This window comes from Carex rostrata, chromosome 20, assembly GCF_964058835.1.
Source record: "Carex rostrata chromosome 20, lpCarRost1.2, whole genome shotgun sequence".
Classification (NCBI taxonomy): domain Eukaryota; kingdom Viridiplantae; phylum Streptophyta; class Magnoliopsida; order Poales; family Cyperaceae; genus Carex; species Carex rostrata.
The window spans coordinates 9,229,762-9,248,460 of NC_135937.1; the positions used below are offsets into that span (position 1 = coordinate 9,229,762).

Sequence of the window (18,699 nt, forward strand, 5' to 3'; positions counted from 1 at the left end):
TAGGTAATTAATTTCAAGGACGAATAATTCTTTTCGGAGAGAAAACACAAAATGAATAATTTTTTTCAGAGAGAAAACACAAACCATGATACTGGTACTGATTTTATTTTGTGGGTTTTGTTAAATTACGATTAGGTTTACACTGGTATTGATTTTATTTTGTGGGTCTCGTGTTTTTCACCTCAATTCTCCACATTTTGATTGTGAGATGATGGTCAAATTACATAGGAATATTCCTGGAATGTATGTGTATCCATTTGTGATTTTTACATGATATTTTTACATTATTATATCATTCAACTTAGGCACATAACTTAGCAAGTTTGAAACAGTTTTTACATAGTTTTTACATGCCCATGAAACAGTTTTGGTAAATTTGACTTAGAGCCAATGTTTTTATTTATTTTCAATTAAAGAATATTTTGTATGGTTTTGATAATCACAGTACCAGCATGCTTCTTCTTTGCTTTTGCTTTTGGTTGCTGTGTTTATTAATTTATTTTTAAGCAATGGGTGCCTCTGTAAGTATCAGTTAATTACACAAGTAAGAAGAGAACTAGATAATAGAGAATCAGGAAAAAAAAGGCTTAAAGAGTTTTAAACTTCTCTTTCATGGCCTGAGGGTGGTACCAGTGTTAGAGAACTAATACTAGAGTCCATGTGATAATTACAAATACTTAATTGTAAATATGAAAATGATACACTAAATTCAGGTTGCAATATTGGTTGTTATTATTGCAGAGAAGGCGCAGCTTAGAAGAGTGGACGGGAAGGGTTCTTTCTGACATTGACGTGTCGAGAAGTGCACTTATTGCAGCCTTTCTTGAACTTGAAGCAGCCGTCAGATCATGTAAAAACTTATATAAATATCAAAAACATTTTGTGCATACCTGAATTTAATGCTAATCAGGTTACTGTCAATTCAGTAACTGTTGTTGTCATTTTGAGATCCAGAGTTTTTATTTGTTTTTTTTTTTTACAAATCTGAAATATCCAAATTGATTTTTTGTTTTTGTATGGTTAGTGATTACTATCCAAATTGTTAGTGCTGAGTAAAATTTTCAATCTTTTGCACTTATACGAAACATCACATATCAAACAATCAAAGCTGATGTTATCTAATCTTTGCTTTCAGTTTTCAAGGAAGGAATCTTGAACTGAATTAGAATCAGAACGAGCTGAGAAATAAAGGAAGTTTGAACAAAGTGATGACTCCTGACTTGCTTTATCAGTAACTTGAAGATGAAAACAGGTTACCTTAAACTCAATTGAATGTTTAATTGTAGTCTTCATTGGCTTTTTAGTTTGGATATAATAGATGTATTAGTTTGGCTTTATGTGATATAATAAAATGTGTCGATTTATCTGTATTGATTAGTTTGTTGTATGCTTGTAGGCGACTGATCTGCTACTGGTAGAGCTTCTACAGAGACGAATCACCATTTCAGAAGAGCTTGGACAGCCCTGCCCTAACTATTCTGGTGTACATATATATATATGAATTTTTTTTTTTAGCATAATTAGAGGCATGCCAAAGAATCTTGCAATAGCTCTATGTGCTTTTATCAAAAATGGGTTTATATTTGAGTTTATATTTGAGCTCATGAGCTTGGTGCTCAATTTAACCAAGATCAGGTTTCCATTATTTTGATTTCGGGGCTGTTTTGGGTATTTCCTTGTACCAGTTCATGACTCCTTTGGTTTTATTTATTTTGAGCACTGGTACAGTGCTTGGTACCAACTGCTATGCCTATACAGCTTTAGTTTTTTTATGCTTTTGTGATTTACTTGCAAAAGTTCATGTTATTTAGATTGGCACAATGTATGATTCGGTACTTGCAATTATTAAACGTTTTAAATGTTTGATTCTAGTTGATTGGTTGATCGTATGTTGTTTGTATTTTTTTTTTCTAATGCTTGGTATTAATTTGAATATTTTTAAATGATATGTTGAGGAAGTAATTTATTTATTTATATGTTTTGCATTTCTTGCATAGTTTCCATGTTGATAATATTTATTTTTTAAAATTTATTTGTGATTCAAAAATATGGTATTAATTTGAGTGATATGATTGATGAACATGGAAATTGTTCCTCTTTTATAACGATAAGAAATAAAAAAAAAAAGGATAAACAGGAATATTCAGCTATTCGGCTCTACTTTATTTGTCATTGAACAACAGCATGCTTAACACGTATCACTAAAAAAAATTACTAAATTTTTTGAACAACAGCATGCTCGACACGTATCACTAAATTTTTTGAGAATAGTTCTAAACTTCGCCATGTATCACTAAACAAAAAACGAAATGCAGTAACGCTTGCGAGTTCGAGCCCGAGTCGAAGGCTCAAACTCATTAAAGTGAGTCGGGCTTTTTTTCTTTAAATTTGGGTTGAGTCCGAGCTGAGCTTGTTTTGTTACATGACCGAGTCGGGCTGAATTGAGCCCATTAGCAGGCCTAGTCAGCTTGTATAATAGCATCGGGCAGCATTTTTTTTTATTTTAATAATATAAAACATCATATCCGGTGGATTAGATGGACAGTCCAGATATCTGCCCATTCTACAAGTACAAGTTAGGGTAATAGAGAGAATACGGATTCCGATTCCGATAACCCCTTCCTAACGCAAGAAAGAAAAAGAAAGCCGCCGTGCTCCTAACTCTAGCATCGAGCCTGATCGTGCTCCTTCTCTCAACTCTAGCACCTCCTTCAATCAAAAAAAAAAAAAAAATAGAGAAGAAATGGGGAAGAGGAAGGAGAAGAGCGTGAATGTATCGGGCAAGCCGAAGCACTCCTTGGACGTGAACCGCAGCAATGGGAAGGGGATGGGGAAAGGCGACAAGAACATGCGCTCCGCCGCCACCGTGCGGCGCCTCAAGATGACTAATCAGAGGCCCAAGAGAAATAGCAAGGGGCATATTCTATGGCATGATCTCCAGTCCAAGGACCTGCCTAACACTCGCATCGAGCCTGATCGTCGCTGGTTCGGTTCGTACGCGCTCTCTCTCTCTCTCTCTCTCCAGTCCAACTAAGTATTGATTATATATATATTCTGAATGACAAAGAAGCAAATCAAAATGTTACAATCAGTGTAACATAACATAATTATTATTGTCTGTGAATCTTTGACTTTGTTTTCAGTTGTACTCAAGTTGAATGAGTTCGTTACCAGTTAGTTCATTGTGAAATATTAGGAAATACAAGGGTTGTCAACCAGAAGGAGCTAGAGTTCTTCAGAGAGGAGCTTCAGAGCCGCATGTCCAATCAGTACAATGTTATATTGAAGGAGAGGAAGTTGCCTCTATCGCTTCTTCAAGATCACCAAAAGGTATATTTTCAAAAGTAGTATATTTGTATAGGACCTTTCGAAATCCTTCCTTGCATCAAAGCAATGAAATAAACCAATGTCTGACTAATTTGTTGAATTGTCCACTTTGGCTAAGTATTTAACAAATTTAACTGCACAGGGTATTAGTAATAGTTGCAAAATCCAGCTTCCGATGGAAATTCAAGATTTTTTTTCACCTATATCTGTTGTACCACTTAGTATAGACAAAACAATCAGGATAATATAATATGATGTGTGTGTGTGTGTAATAACACATTTCTGAGCCATGTGTAATCAGTTAACTTGAATCCTTAATTTAGAGTTTGTGTGTGATTCTTTTAAAACAGCAAGCGAAGGCACATCTTCTTGACACACAGCCTTTTGAGCATGCTTTTGGTCCAAAGGGAAGAAGGAAACGGCCTAAGCTTGCAGTATCTGACTATGAGTCTCTCCTTTCACAAGCTAGCACTTCTCAAGGTATACTGACTACGAGCTAGATTTTAACATTTGATTGTTCTTTTCATTATTATTATTATTATTATTATTATTATTTTATTTTATTTGGTTGCTGGTGATAATTTCAAGATGTGTTTGAACAAAAGTATGCATCGGCAAACCTACCAAAGGAAGAAGAGGAGGATGGACTGAGAGACTTAGTTAGACACACCATGTTTGAAAAGGGACAGAGTAAGAGAATTTGGGGTGAACTATACAAGGTTGTTGATTCTTCTGATGTCGTTGTCCAGGTAGTTACCCTCTCTTGCTATTTTCATCAAGCCTGTTTGCTTTCCAGAATTATTTTTTCTGTTCTTCTTTTTTCTTACAAATCTAAAGGTGCCAAATAAAATTCTTGTTATGGTGATGTCCTGTCAGGTACTTTGGTTTGAGTTCTATTTGGGCAGGTATCTCTGTTCTGTTTGATCATGCATATCTCCCTTAATCATAGCCCGGTTGATCCCTTAATTGTGCAAATAAGTTTCAAATAGCCCCTAGTTTAACTCAATAGCTGCAGTTATGTTGTTAAGCTTGAATGAGTTACTGTTGTACTCAACTGAAGCCAAACCAATTTTAGCTATGGTCAATTATGTGGTGAAGAGACTGTTAATTAAATTTAATGTACGGGTTTTTTTTTTCATGTGCAGGTACTTGATGCGAGGGACCCACAGGGAACAAGATGCTTCCATTTGGAAAAGCACCTAAAGGAAAAATGCATGCACAAACACATGGTTCTTTTACTTAATAAGGTTGGTGTCGCATATAAAATTTCACCATTGCTACATTACAGTGCTTATTCCTTTTCTAACTGCTATTATTGTAGTGTGATCTGGTACCAGCATGGGCATCGAAAGGTTGGCTTCGCACTTTGTCGAAAGAGTATCCTACTTTGGCCTTTCATGCTAGTGTCACCAAATCTTTTGGCAAGGTTGGTCTCTATCTCTATCTCTCAAGATAGCTGGGGACTTCTCAGTTGTACCCATTGCATTAAAATAACACATATATTGTATGCCTCTAAAATCCTATAAGCAAACCACTTACATGTAGAATCAACTAGAAAGAGGATGTTATTTGTTTATTGTTTTAACAGTAGCTTTCGACTGTGATAGAAATCTGAGATATCTGTCATGCTTTTGGGTTATAGACCTATTTCATGAAATTTTGTGATTTGACAAGTAATAGCATCATTGAGCAGGCAAATAATTGTTCTATATTGTTACAGGGATCTCTTCTATCAGTACTGAGGCAATTCGCGCGCTTGAAGAGTGACAAACAGGCCATATCTGTTGGGTTCGTTGGTTATCCTAATGTTGGAAAGTCATCTGTTATTAACACCTTACGCTCTAAAAATGTATTCTCTCTTGTTATTTGTATGATTTTTTTTAATGACCTAATCTTTGTTCATATTCTTCTTTGCTGGTCTTTTGGTCAAGGATTGCAATTGAAACCACCTTACCCTCAGTTTTTCAAGATGAATTATCCTGTTATTTATGTTTTCTCATTCTTTGAAGATTCTAATTTTATCCTTAAACTATGTATATGAAGGTTTGCAAGGTGGCACCAATCCCAGGAGAGACCAAGGTTTGGCAGTATATCACCTTGACCAAAAGAATTTTCCTAATTGACTGTCCTGGTGTAGTGTATCACAACAATGATTCAGAGACTGACATAGTTCTCAAGGGTGTGGTATGTTGTTTTTATCTCTTATAAGTGCCCACTTGATATGACATCTGCTTAGTTCGCAAATTGTAAATGAAATACTACTTGAATTTTTAGGTACGCGTTACAAATTTGCGAGATGCAACAGAGCATATAGGCGAGGTATTAAAACGGGTTAAAAAGGAGCATTTACAAAGGGCTTATAAGATTGACGATTGGTATTACTCTTTCCTTATTCTCATCAGACTAAACATTCGTAGTTTTTTTTTCGTTTTGTTTAAATCTGATTTTATTTCAGGGCCGATGAGAATGACTTTCTTACCCAGATGTGTGAGTCCTCTGGAAAACTTCTTAAGGTATTGTTCTACTTGATTATGTTCTTTCTTTCGCCTTTTCTTTTTTTTGCATGTATATATGTTTTCTTTGCTTGGGGTTGGGGGAGGAATGTGATTTTCTACAGAGGCACACTCCACAGCAGAAAGCTTGTGATTAAAATGAGATTTATTGCTTTGTTTCAGGGTGGGGAGCCTGATTTAATGACAGTAGCCAAGATGGTGCTGCATGACTGGCAACGGGGTAAAATTCCCTTTTTCGTACCGCCACCTCAAGAAACTGGTACCAATCCACCGGAAAACACACTTGAAGCTGACTCAAACAAAGAACACGATGAGGCCAAACTACAATCCACAAATTCTGAAATTGTCGAGACAGATCAGGATGCAGCTGAAATGAATGAGTCTGGGGAAGATCAGAGAAAAACGACAGATAAGATGGCCGATGCAATGAAAGCCATTGCTGAGATCATCAACTCGCAGCAGAAGATGAACATCCCTGCTAGAAAATAGTGGAGGAACTTGTTTTATTGTTATCCTGCAAATTTTGATTAGTTTGTTCTTGTCTTAAGGTTGCTTTTTCTTTTTGTTATGTAATGTTTACGTTTTGGAAATCAGCAATAGCGGTATGTATTAAGGATTTTGCTAGAATATAATTTAAAAGTTGTTTCGGTGCCTGATTAATATATCCTTGAGTCACTGCAAATTTCTCTCTGACAAGATGGGCCACATGATGTTCACTTAAATTTTAATAATGAGAAATGAAGAGAGAATAAAACTTTCTTTGCCAAAATTTTATTAGTGTCATCGTAGGTAAATTGTTACCTAATTTTGGTTGAGCATACTGTGCTTTTCTGGAAATCAAGAATGTTAATGTTTGTTGGGATTTGCTATAATACTGACAAGTAACATTTATTATGAACTGATTTGTGCGGTTGCCTATCTAGTGCAGCATCTGCTCTTCTTCCTCTCTAGTTTGTATCCAAGTGAGGTTGAATAATAAAGGGGAATAAGTGAGGCGTCAGACATGGGAGAGTTGCATGTCGGGCAGGTGGTTCCAGTTGCGGGGTGGTGACGATTGAGCCAAACATAGTATAGATGCACGACCCGCAGTACAGGTGGCCGCACATGGTGACGACCGGTTCTGATACGGAGTCTAGACATATATATATATTGCAATTGAAGGAGGAGGAGGAGGTTTGGATACAAATCCTCTGCTAGAAGGGAGATGAAGAAGGAAATTAAGCCAAAGGGACTGACTGGGGGATTCATGAGGGGTATGGAGTAATTTTAACAATTTTTACGTTTGGAAGTATGCCCTCTGAAAAGTGAAAATGTAGATATTTATCTTTATTTTTTATAGGTAGAGGAGGGTTCTCCATTATGTTTTTATTTTTCATTTTTCTAATAACAAAAATTCTAAAATTTATATGTCAAAATAAAACCGTTAGTCCATATCTCGAAATGTGATCCACTGATTCACTGAGTGAGTCTTTCTTTTATTTAGTCTCAATATCTATGTTATTTTCTCTAGCTACATACACATACAAATTTTTATTTTTTTATTTTAGTTTTATATGAATCAATTAAGTAGAAAAATCAATGTCCAGAATTTATCCACATTAGTGTCTTGTTTTGCAAGCTCTTGATATCAATTAAAACAAAATCGAAATATCATGATCTTTTACATGTCGTTGAGGCAATGATATAGTTCATATAACCGTCTTTTGACATTTAAATTTTAAATTATTGTAATTCTAACAATAAATATATGACGGAAACACAATAAAGACATTTGAAAATCTTTTTGGTATTATAGTTGTTTCTATTAATGGTGGCAGATTACAGTTGTTTCAATTAATGGATGACAACAATGAGATGAATTGCAATTTCTTAGACATTGAAAGAGAATGATTTTCTAAGCACGTGCTGATTTGTCATATTTTTTAAATACAATTTTTTAAGAAAAATAGGTAAAAGTTACGAAGAACTTAACATTAGATTTTTTTTTTTTTTTTTTTTTGTTTGGCTAAGGGTTCATAAGCAAAACCAAAAGCTCGCAAATTTGTTGAAACTTTTGTTGGACGATTAGGTTTTAGTCATTTTTGGTAATTTTGGCTATTTTCATATGTTTCTAAGAAGCTGATCAGGTGTAAGATAGTTTATTTGAAATATTGCAAATAAAAACACAAGTAGTGTTCAAATTCTTCGTGTCTTTCACACTTCAATCGTGTGTCATATTCATATTTTTGTTTTTAAGTCTAGGCAATCAATCTGAATTGCTCAACATATTCTTCATATTAAATGTGCTTGAATATCAAATTTTATATTTTTAAAATTTTTTTACTACTTTTTTAGACAAGTATGAAATCACTATTTTTGAATTTCAAAACCTTGTGAAAATAATGATTTAGAGAATTTCAAAACCTTATAAAAGTAGTAGAAAATTTGATCTCTAACCACATTTTAATATGGAGATCATATTAAACGGTTCGAATCGACTATTTAGATTTTATTATTTACTTAAAGAATTGAATTTGTTATAAGAGATATTTGTGATTTTGATTTTTTTTGCTTAATAAAAAACTATTACTTAGAATTAATTGCATAGTTATATTTTAATTTTATATTAGTAATTGTGATTGCACATGTATGACATGATAAGTTTTGATGGTTTATTTGTAAAAATAATAAAACTATTATATTTGTATTATTCGTTATTCGTCTACTACCGTTTCGTTACCCGCTAATCTTAACGGGTATGGATAGGGTAGGGTAAGGCAAATTCTTAACGGGTATGAGTAGGGTATGAATAAGGTTAATTCTTAGTGGGTGTGAATATGAAAATGGTTCCACCCTACCCATATCGTACCCATTGACACCCCTATCCCTATCTCAATATCAATTCAATCTTGACCATTTGGCAAAAAAAAAAAAAAAAAAAAAATCTTGACTCTTCAAATCATAGTACTTCCGTTAAAAAGAGCTATTTCGTACCATAGGATAATTAATTTTTTTATTTATACATATAACTATATAATTTTATTATTATTACTAGATTAATTTATATTACATTTCAGATTTTTTTATTTAATAATTTATTATAAAATAAATTTATCCAAAGTTTTATATAGTTTTTACTTTAGTAATTTATGACAAAATTGATTTGTAAAATATATTATCATTTCATTAATAAATCATATCTTTTTAAATAATGAAATAAAAAATTATATATGGGATAAAAAAGTTTATATTTAGTGATATTAAGTATATGATGTATTTAATATAATATATGTATTTGTTATATTTTTGAATTAAATTATATATGCTAATAATTTATTGGCTAATCGTCGTTATTTGTTTTGTTATGTGTTATCTTAATAGGTAAGAATAGAGTATGAGTAAGTCTAATTTTAAGTTGGTATGGATTTAATAATGCCTCCACCTGATTAATTTTATTTATGATATAAAATTGCATCAGCTTGAAGCAAGTACCGAAACTTATTTTCAATTACTATCCAACTTTTAGTCTAACAACAACCAACGGTAAGTTACATATATAATCCATTCCACAGAACAAATTAACAAATATTGAACAACATGGTCATTAAATTAACCGGAATAAACTTGTCGATAATATAATGGTTCTTCTCCCCATTTTTGAAGATTATAATTAATTGTCGGGATGCTTCTTATTCCGTAACGATTAGCGACTTGTTGGTTAATTTGAAGCACTTGAGTTGAGCTTTCCCTTTCCCTTTCCCTCATAGAATTCGGATTGATTGATTCAGTGCACGGATTCCTTTAATATTCATACCAGAGCAGAGCAGAGCAGAGCAGAGCAGAGCAGATCATATCATATCATATCAGATCGGACGGTCTGTATCCAAACACAAAATTCGACTTATCTTAGGCCGGGGTTCCCAATTCTATTTCATCCTCAAATGCTTTTGCAAAATTATGTCTTACATTTTATAATTATTTGCTAAGTTTCACTGCCTACAACCGCCATTTGCCCATCAATCACACTCTATTATAAAGTCTCAACCACGAATTATGTCTTTACTTTCTTTAAACATTTTTTTGTCTTCATTATTTCTACTTTCATTTTCAAAACATTAATAACTCAAAATTTAAATCATAAATATCAAAATAAAATCGTTAGATGTAATATATATTATTTTCTCATGTGCTCATAAGAAATTATCAAATTAGTACGTTTTTATAAATTAATAAGTTCAAAATCAATGTTTATAAATTATTCACATTAGTACGTTTTTACACTTACATAGATAAAATAATGTAGATCATATCCAACAATTTTATTTTCATTTTAAGTTTTAAATTTTGAGTTATTAAAGTTCTTGGAAAGAGAGGCACAAGGGAGACACAAAAAATTAAGGCATTTGAATCCACCTCTTATTTAATTTATAATATTATATTTATTTTTAAATTTTAAAAACTTTTATATTATCTACTTTACTATCTCTTTTAATTAAATTTATTTTATATTTATAAAGTTTTTTTTATTCTATAAAGTTATTATTCTATTCTCTATTAAAAAATAAAAATTATGTAGGGCGAGTAAGTGAAAGGTTTGATCTTCTATTTGTCAAATTTACGAGGACATGTGATTTACATCTCTACTAGTGATGTACAAATAGTGTGTGATGAGAAAAAAAAAGAAGTAATTATTCATCTTCACAAATTGATCAATTATAAAACTAAACATATTTTAATAAAAACAAACTTATAAATATAAAGCGAGTTCTTGAAAATTATATATATATATATATATATATATATAGAGTACGGCTAACGCGCTTCCTCTAGCATATGGGCCGAAATGCTTCCGGTGGAAAGTTGAAATTTCAAAATCCAAAAAGTCGATCTGAACCGTTCATCTTCTTCTCCATATTAATATCTGTTTGGAGACCAAATTTTACATTTTTCTGAAATTTTTTACTATTTATTAAGCCACTTTGAAAATTGCTGATCCAACGGTGGCTTACCAAACAGTAAAAATCAGAATCTACCGTTGGATCAGCGATTTTCAAAATGGCTTAATAAATAGTAAAAAATTTCAGAAAAATGTAAAATTTGGTCTCCAAGCAGATATTAATATGGAGAAGAAGATGAACGGTTCAGATCGACTTTTTGGATTTTGAAATTTTAACTTTCCACCGGAAGCATTTCGGTCCATATGCTAGAGGAAGCGCGTTAGCCGTACTCTATATATATATATATATATATATATATATATATATATATATATATATATATATGTGATATTATGAATTTTAGAAGAAAAATTTACGCAGTTTATTTTTTAAAAATATACACGAAAATTGTCCGAATTTTAAACACGTACATACTAGGGATGTAAACGGATCGGATATTATTCGAATTTATCCGGATTTGAATTTGAAAAATAATAAATTCGGATATTATCGAATGCGGTTCCAAATTCGGGTAGTTTTTTGGTGGGTTCGGTTTTGGCTTTGATATTGGATACAGATTCGGATCTGAATAATTATCCGCATCTGACAATTCACTCAAACCAGATTATCCGAATTAGGGGTGTTCAAACGGTTCGGTTTGTTCGATTTAACCGAAACAAAAATCTTTGGTTTAAATGGATCAGTTCGGTTGAAATTTTGAATAATTTCGGTTTAGTCTTCTAAAAACCGACTAAACTGAACCAATCAGTTTTTATTAGTTCGACTCTAATTTTATTAGTATTATAATAATTTCATTAACCAAACCGGACTGAATCAAATCGAACTTCAATTGTTGTGCACAACAATGTTTTCATTTCGTTAATAATAGTACCAATAGGTTTACTTCGGTTTGAACTGAATAAACTGAAATTTACTTTGATTTATTCAGTTCGGTTCTATTATTAAAAATAGGATCTAATGTATTATCAGGAATGAATCCCGAACTTGCTCATTTGATTCGGTTCTATTTTGTAAAACCGAAAAAAAAGTTTAGTTTAATCAAAGTAAAATATGAAACGAACCGACCGTTTGCTGTTGGGCCGGCTGAAGACAACTATAATTTGTGATTCCCTCGTGGGACTATCTGAAATACGGAGATATTTTTTTTCTTTATTATTGGTTTGCTGTTGACAACCATTATTAGATTTATAATTCTAATTCTTCCATCACCGTCCAATTAATTTGAAGTTGCGTAACTAAGGAGACAAAAGGACGCGCTGCACACTGTCACTCTGGAAATTAACGTATAAGAAGAAGAAGAAGAAGAAGAAGAAGAAGAAGAAGAAACAAGCAACTTGATTGATAATTTTGTGGTTGGGATTACAATAGTTTATTTTCTCTAATAAAAAGTACATTGGACCCAAATCCACTTCTAATTAGCAAATTTTCTCAGCCCAGCCCAGCCCAGCCCAGCCCACAAGAGAACTAACTGCCTGGCCCCTCTCTCCTTATATTCCTCGTCTTCTTTCTTCGTCAGCCATAACATAAGCCAATTCCAAGGAAACGAGCATTCACCTTCAAATGCTAGTTGGGATACTACCAACATACCAAACAATTTTAACCAGTTTTGAATAGTCTCTTTTTAATCTCAATGCCTATTACTATTACTGCCAATATTCAACTGTTTGAGATGATTAGAGAAAACGAAACAAAGATAAATCATCAAATTAAGATGGTAAATAACAAGCTTTCTCCAAGAATTTCTCAGGCACACTCAAATTCGGTACTCTTTTCAGGTGATTAATTGCTGCTGCTTTATTGCCCTGTTAACAGACAACCACTTGAGAAATAAAGCCCAGTAAAATTATATAAATGATAAGAGACTATTTACACAACTGATAAAACAAGGAGTGCATAATAATGTAGCAGAACATTAATATGCCTAATCTCAATTCAATGTCGGTCAATATAAACACTCATACATGAGAAAAAAGTAGATAGCAGAACAAAACCACCTCAAGTAAGCTATCAGTAAGATCATATGCTGCATGGATACTTCATAGCATTTGATACTACTATTATAACATGCATTAAAAAAGTAGGCATAGTGTTTTCAAACAAGGATATTGTTGTCAAAATTATAATAATAATAAAATAAAATAAAAAGTTCCACCAGGTGGTGTGCAGAATATTTTATTATTTTTTATCTTATCAATTTGATCAAGATTCGCCTGGACACAGGATTGGACACGCTGCAACAGCCAGAAAGAATCCAAGGAGCAGGTTCTGTCACAAGTCTAGACAAGTGCCAATGTTAGGGAACCAATGGGGCAAAGAAATTTGAGGCACTGTCATGGGACAACTTGAAATCTAAACTTTATTTGTGATGCTGTCAAATTTGAGGCACTGTCAAGTGATCCCTAACCCCCATAGAGATGAATCAATCATATACAAGTGTAAGAAATGTTCCAATACCAGGGATTTATAAGAAAGACCAGCAATATAGAGAGCAAGCACATGAAATGGATCATCCTCCTGAATCTATCAACAAGCAAGATTAAGATATACTCACAAGTCAGAAATCAGAACAAAAGGCAAATAGTAAATATTTCTTTCTTGAAGTTTGCAATAATATACCTTAGAAAGTGCACACTCCGCATATTCAATTGCCTCCTGTTTGGTAAACATAATCTGACTCATAGCAACCAAGGCTTTCACTGAATCTGGATCTTTCTCTAATGTTACTCTGCAAGTGCAATCAATGTTATCTCTCTACAAAAAAGAAACATATGTGTTGAAATGCTAGAGCTGATTGACCCTAGAACACGGTTTACTACCCTTTATTAAGCTAAGCTTCTGTAGGGGTAAAGCTAATGCCACCCCACCCGAATACATAAACAGACAACAACATGAAAAATAAATAAGTAAAAGTTTAGGCACATGGATACGTATATTAAACATTGCCTAAATAACCCCCCTGTCCCGTCTTCCGGTCAACGGTACCATAAATAAAATAAACAAACACATAATAATCAACATGACAAAATAAAAATAAATAATGACAGCCACATCAACAATTTAGGAAAAACAAGACAAAAGGCAGGAGGAAAGAAAAAACCTACTCAAGGAACCGAAGAGAACTGTCAATCTTTCCTACAGTCATTTCATCAAGGGAAATCTATATGATAGATGTTCAGAGAAGCTTTTAGAAAACATTAGAACAAATTTATATGGAAAATGTAAAATTGACTATGTTTCTGTCCATACATCAAGAAGCTGGTCATGGGAAAGAGACTCCATTACTTCTCGATCCATGGCTATCAAGCTATGAGCTGCATTCTCTGAAGAGCTAGTAAACTTTGCCCTTTGAGATTTAATATTTGGTATGCCTAACTTCATTCTCACATGCTCATTTCTCAGTGCTAAGTTCTGTGGGGAGAAAAAGAAAAAGAAAAGTATAATAAGATGTAAACCTGATGATTGTAATAACACTCAAATATATTTGTGTGGCATCCAATATTTCAACACTCCAATATTCTTCGAGGTGGCAAATCTGGTCTGACTTGAACTCGAACCAGGCTAAAATATTTTGAAAGGTTCAAAGGGTTGACCCAAACCTCAGCGGACCTACAAAATGGATCTGACCAACCAAAACCATATGCAGTGCAAATCTACAATAAGCTAATGTCATGATGGGACTAAAAAAGGAATAACAACATCAGTATTGCCTGAGAACAAAAATAACTGACACGACACTCTAAACTGAACCTGACTCGACCAAATTAAAACCTGAAATCATATATAACCAGGCTCCCTTAACAAGCAAGATTGCCAAAAAATAAGTATCACAACCAGCAAATAACCGGAAAAGCCCAAACCACACAATCACAGACATTACCGTTCAAGATAACGTACCTGAAATAAAGTAAACAAGCCATTTGTGGTCCAGTAGACTAGGCTACCCTGTAAAACAAGAACAATATAAGTCACTTGTACCATGTAAAATTAACCCCCTGAGCTATCGAATGTAACTAAGAGGAGGCCGTAATTACAAAAATATACTGACCTGAGGAATTAAAAGACCCACTACAAAGAAAGGGATGGATAATATATCGAGATATCGCTTGTAATACTGAAATAGGAGAAACAATAACTTCAATAAAATCAGGATTAAAGCAAAATAATTACTAAATCAAAGGATAATACTATCAATTCTCATAAAAAATGATCAGTATAAGAGGCTGAAATCTCCTCTCCCTCATTTTCTTGATTCTGCGTGCTTGTGTGTGTGAGAGTGTGTGGGCTGGTGGGGGGGTCCGGATTGGTTGTTTTATCCACGTATAGTTTCTATAATTACCAGAGAGAGGATTTCATATAAAAATGTACTTCCTGAAAAGGGAACATAAACGATTGACATATCAATTAATGTCCAAGTAGCTGTTTGGGAACGTACCTTAAGCATTAATCCATAAATACCACGTAGTTTATCAAGCTGAACTGGCTCGAAGGATAACTGAGGGAAAGAGCCAAGATTAGTCCCAGTGCTTAGTCATGCATGCAAGTACCATCAGACAGAGACCATTTTTCTTTTAGTTATAAATGTTACCATCTTTTTTGGTCATTCATGGGTCGGGTCACATAACATTTGGACAGACTTGTCCAAAACTGTTACTAAAAAAATGGTACTAGCATAAATTAGGCAGCATTCTTTATCTTTAATTTTGAACTTAACCTGCAAAACACGGAACTGTAAGAAAGAAAACTTGCACCGTGATAATAAAAATTTAGAATCTAAGGGAAAAAGGTTCTGCTATTCTTTTGTCCTATTTTTCACCGATTAATAGAGTATAACACATCTTCCTCCAAGGAGTCCTATCACATTAGATTCACTTGACCAATTGAGTTCAGTTTAACTAGTCAAGGTTGAAACTTGTTTGTCTAGGTTGATATGTCAGGTATATTAGGTTGACAGTTTAATTTTCAAGTAAACAGTCAATTATCACAATATTTGACTATAGAAAGAGGCCACATGATGTAACACCAGAGGCACCATTGGCAGGTCACAGTGAGCCTTGGGAATTATTATCATTACCTCTGTCATTAAGGAGAAAAACTATGCACCTGAATATTTGTATAATGTAGGCCAGCTATCATAAAAGGAAAAATACAGCCCATGACGCCATGTGGTGTACTGGTCAAATTCTGAAACCATAGCGCTCCTCCCTGTGTATGTCAATTTACAGAAGAACATATTTCAATTTGGTATTGCATGGGTAATTGAACCAGGATGTGTTTACCAGTACATGTAGGCTTTTATTATTATTACCAATGGCTTACCGCTTACCATTGAAGTAACAGCTCTGCACACAAAGAGGATATAAGTATAATCCATAATAAAATTCAAGAGAAGACCTTTTTCTATAGGTACCGAGATCAAGAGGTGAGTTTCTATGACACAATTAACAGCAGTGGCACCTCGGTAAAGTTTAGAAGACAATAAAGTACAAGATCCTTACAGTTTCAAGACCAGAGTGATGGTTCAAGCACATCGTCCGAATGCTACTCATGCATAATAAAAAGGTAGGTAACTGTAAAGGAGTTAAAAAGGATATATTAAAATTATTTTTTTTATACACTTTGTAAAATTGATTGCTATAATTATATAAATGATTTGAGATAAATCATAAAAACAATAAGAATATAATTGTACAAATTAAAATAGAAAAAACAATGGATAACAAAAGGACATCCAACTGGTATGGTCAGTATTTAATTTTAGTTTTCGAGGGCCATACCTAGCCAGGATGACATCAACAACCACAAAAATGTTTACAGAAATCAACAAGTTACTACTTAGTTTGATTGGAAGTGAACAAAAATATAACCCCAGACTCAGGCCAATTATTTCAGTATATTACCCTTTTTTTTATATATATTAACAAAATTGAACTGATTCGTACCTGAACTGTCAAATATGAAAAATTCCAAAAAAAAGAAGGACATCCGAGCTTTTTCCTTTTCTTTTCAAAGAATAAATATTGCTTGGTCCAGCTCCTTCCAGAAAAAGGTGGTGGGAATGGAGGAGGCACTTGTACAAGTAAAAGAAACATGAATAGGAAGAAAAGAGAAAGAGTAAGAAAAAGAGCTTGTTGTGCAAAAAACTTAAAAGAAAAGAGTAAGAAAAACATGCATACAGAGAGGAAAGAGTTGTGCAAGTCTAGAGACCTTGTTCATTGGCAACCAAAGAATAGGAAGTAGAGAAAACCTCATTGCCACGGTAGATGAGGAGATAATAAACCACCTATAATCAATCAATCAATCAATCAATCATAGTTCAAAGTAAGTAAGAAGTGGGTAGAAAAGAATTGCAAAGACTTGCTAATCGCTTGCAGTGGAAATTTGGTTACCAGGGAAAACCAGTCAATTGATGATAGCCGTCAAGAAATCCAGTAACCAATTCAACTGGATAATCCGAAATGGTGGTGGAAGTCTCCATTTGAGTTGTTTCCATGGTGGTCCAAGTATCCGGTTTAGGGTTTAGGGTTTCGGAGTTATCGGCTGAATTGGTGGAAAAAGAGCTGCTGGAGAAGAAGAAATGAAGATGGTCGGGAAGAAGGGAAGTAGAACTTGTCAAGATGAAGATGGGATTGAGGTTTAGAATTAGAAATGGAGGCAAAATTAATTAAGGCATGCATAGTAGCTTTGAGTCGAAATCAAGGCCGGTAAAACCTCCATTTTTCAAAGGTTGGTGGTGGGTGTCAATTCAATCCTTGCGAACCCTCTATCTCCTAGATACTCGGACGCCATTCTTGCACTTCAGTGTGCTGATGATACGGCAATCATTGCCAATGGTCATCAACAGACTCTCATCTCATCTCACTGAAATTGATTCTGATCGAGGATCTTTGCAAAATGCTCGGGTCTTCAAATTAATTTTACTGGTTTGACTCTTGGAATGGGGCACCACTGCTACAGCATCACATAGCAAAACTATCGCTATGTGATGCATATCCAATAAGGCATAATCTACATGATGGCTTTATGGGGTCAGCCGACCTCTCCTTCACCCAGACAAGTGACAGGATCGATAGAATGGAAATGGAGTAACACACGGGCATATTTGGCAAGTTCAATTTATAAAATCATGATGGGGATGGGAATGATCAAGCAGGGACATGAGTGTATTTGGAGCATGGCAATACCTCCGACAGTTCGGATCTTTCTTTATCTAATGCTCAGACAGAAAATTAATTCTGACAAAGGATGTCATGGGAATCAAATCTCTTGCTTCTAGAGTTACTGCGGGGTGGATCCAGTTACTGTTAAAGAGACTGATTTAGGGTTTAGAATTAAACTGGAGGCCCACTCCGCAGTGACTCTGAGGGCAGACGATTCGGTTCTGATGTCATGCAGAGGAGGATGGGGGTAGATTCAGGATGTGAGGTGTGTGGTGAGTGGTGACTGTCCCTCTGAGTCAGCATTACACCTTCTATTTTTATGTCCTAAGGCAGTTGAGGTATGGTATGAGATGTCAGCCAAGTATGACCGCATGCATTTCACAATTCTGATTTAATATATATATATATATATATCTTTTTCAAGTATGACATATATGAGATCGAAACAGGTTCAAACACATTTATCTCAAAAAAATGGAAACATATGAATTCGCTATGAATTTTTTAATGTGTAATACAATGCTTTAAAATTTATCTTGAATTCATCCGGTACTTGACAATTTTTTTCTAGTCTATGTTTAATCGCATGATGTTGACCACATCGATGTTAAGTTTTAGACATATATACTATTATTAAATGTATAAAATATAAATATTAATGTTTTACAATAATGCGGGATAGAAACATGAAACATTATTCTTCTCTTAATGCGAGATTGATTTACATTTAAATTTTCCATACTATAAGATGGTATATATCTCGTA

At 33.8% G+C, this 18,699-nt stretch overlaps 2 protein-coding genes across 3 annotated transcripts; one reads left to right on the top strand and one right to left on the bottom strand.

The window, feature by feature from the left end:
- Positions 1 to 2,642: 2,642 nt before the first annotated feature.
- Positions 2,643 to 6,494, top strand: LOC144572132 (nuclear/nucleolar GTPase 2-like). The gene is made up of 11 exons (XM_078321557.1): positions 2,643 to 2,990; positions 3,197 to 3,330; positions 3,678 to 3,807; positions 3,916 to 4,076; positions 4,473 to 4,574; positions 4,649 to 4,753; positions 5,048 to 5,176; positions 5,371 to 5,511; positions 5,602 to 5,702; positions 5,783 to 5,840; positions 6,003 to 6,494. Exons 1-11 carry the CDS (start codon positions 2,744 to 2,746, stop codon positions 6,327 to 6,329), a joined length of 1,635 nt encoding a protein of 544 aa, XP_078177683.1. The 5' UTR covers positions 2,643 to 2,743; the 3' UTR covers positions 6,330 to 6,494.
- Positions 6,495 to 12,360: 5,866 nt separating this feature from the next.
- Positions 12,361 to 17,376, bottom strand: LOC144572133 (ALBINO3-like protein 2, chloroplastic). 2 transcript variants are annotated; one of them, XM_078321558.1, is made up of 13 exons: positions 17,164 to 17,376; positions 16,951 to 17,057; positions 16,717 to 16,844; positions 16,273 to 16,344; positions 15,878 to 15,979; positions 15,210 to 15,269; positions 14,823 to 14,888; positions 14,672 to 14,719; positions 14,024 to 14,185; positions 13,879 to 13,934; positions 13,394 to 13,502; positions 13,232 to 13,297; positions 12,361 to 12,579 (listed from the first exon to the last, which is right to left on the bottom strand). In XM_078321558.1, the coding sequence occupies exons 1-13, from the start codon at positions 17,265 to 17,267 to the stop codon at positions 12,484 to 12,486; spliced, it is 1,176 nt and encodes a 391-aa protein (XP_078177684.1). In that variant the 5' UTR covers positions 17,268 to 17,376; the 3' UTR covers positions 12,361 to 12,483. The 2 variants fall into 2 exon arrangements, with proteins under 2 accessions (XP_078177684.1, XP_078177685.1); XM_078321559.1 differs by lacking the exon at positions 12,361 to 12,579 and adding an exon at positions 12,814 to 12,831 and having other exon boundaries at positions 17,164 to 17,374.
- Between the last annotated feature and the right edge of the window lie 1,323 nt (positions 17,377 to 18,699).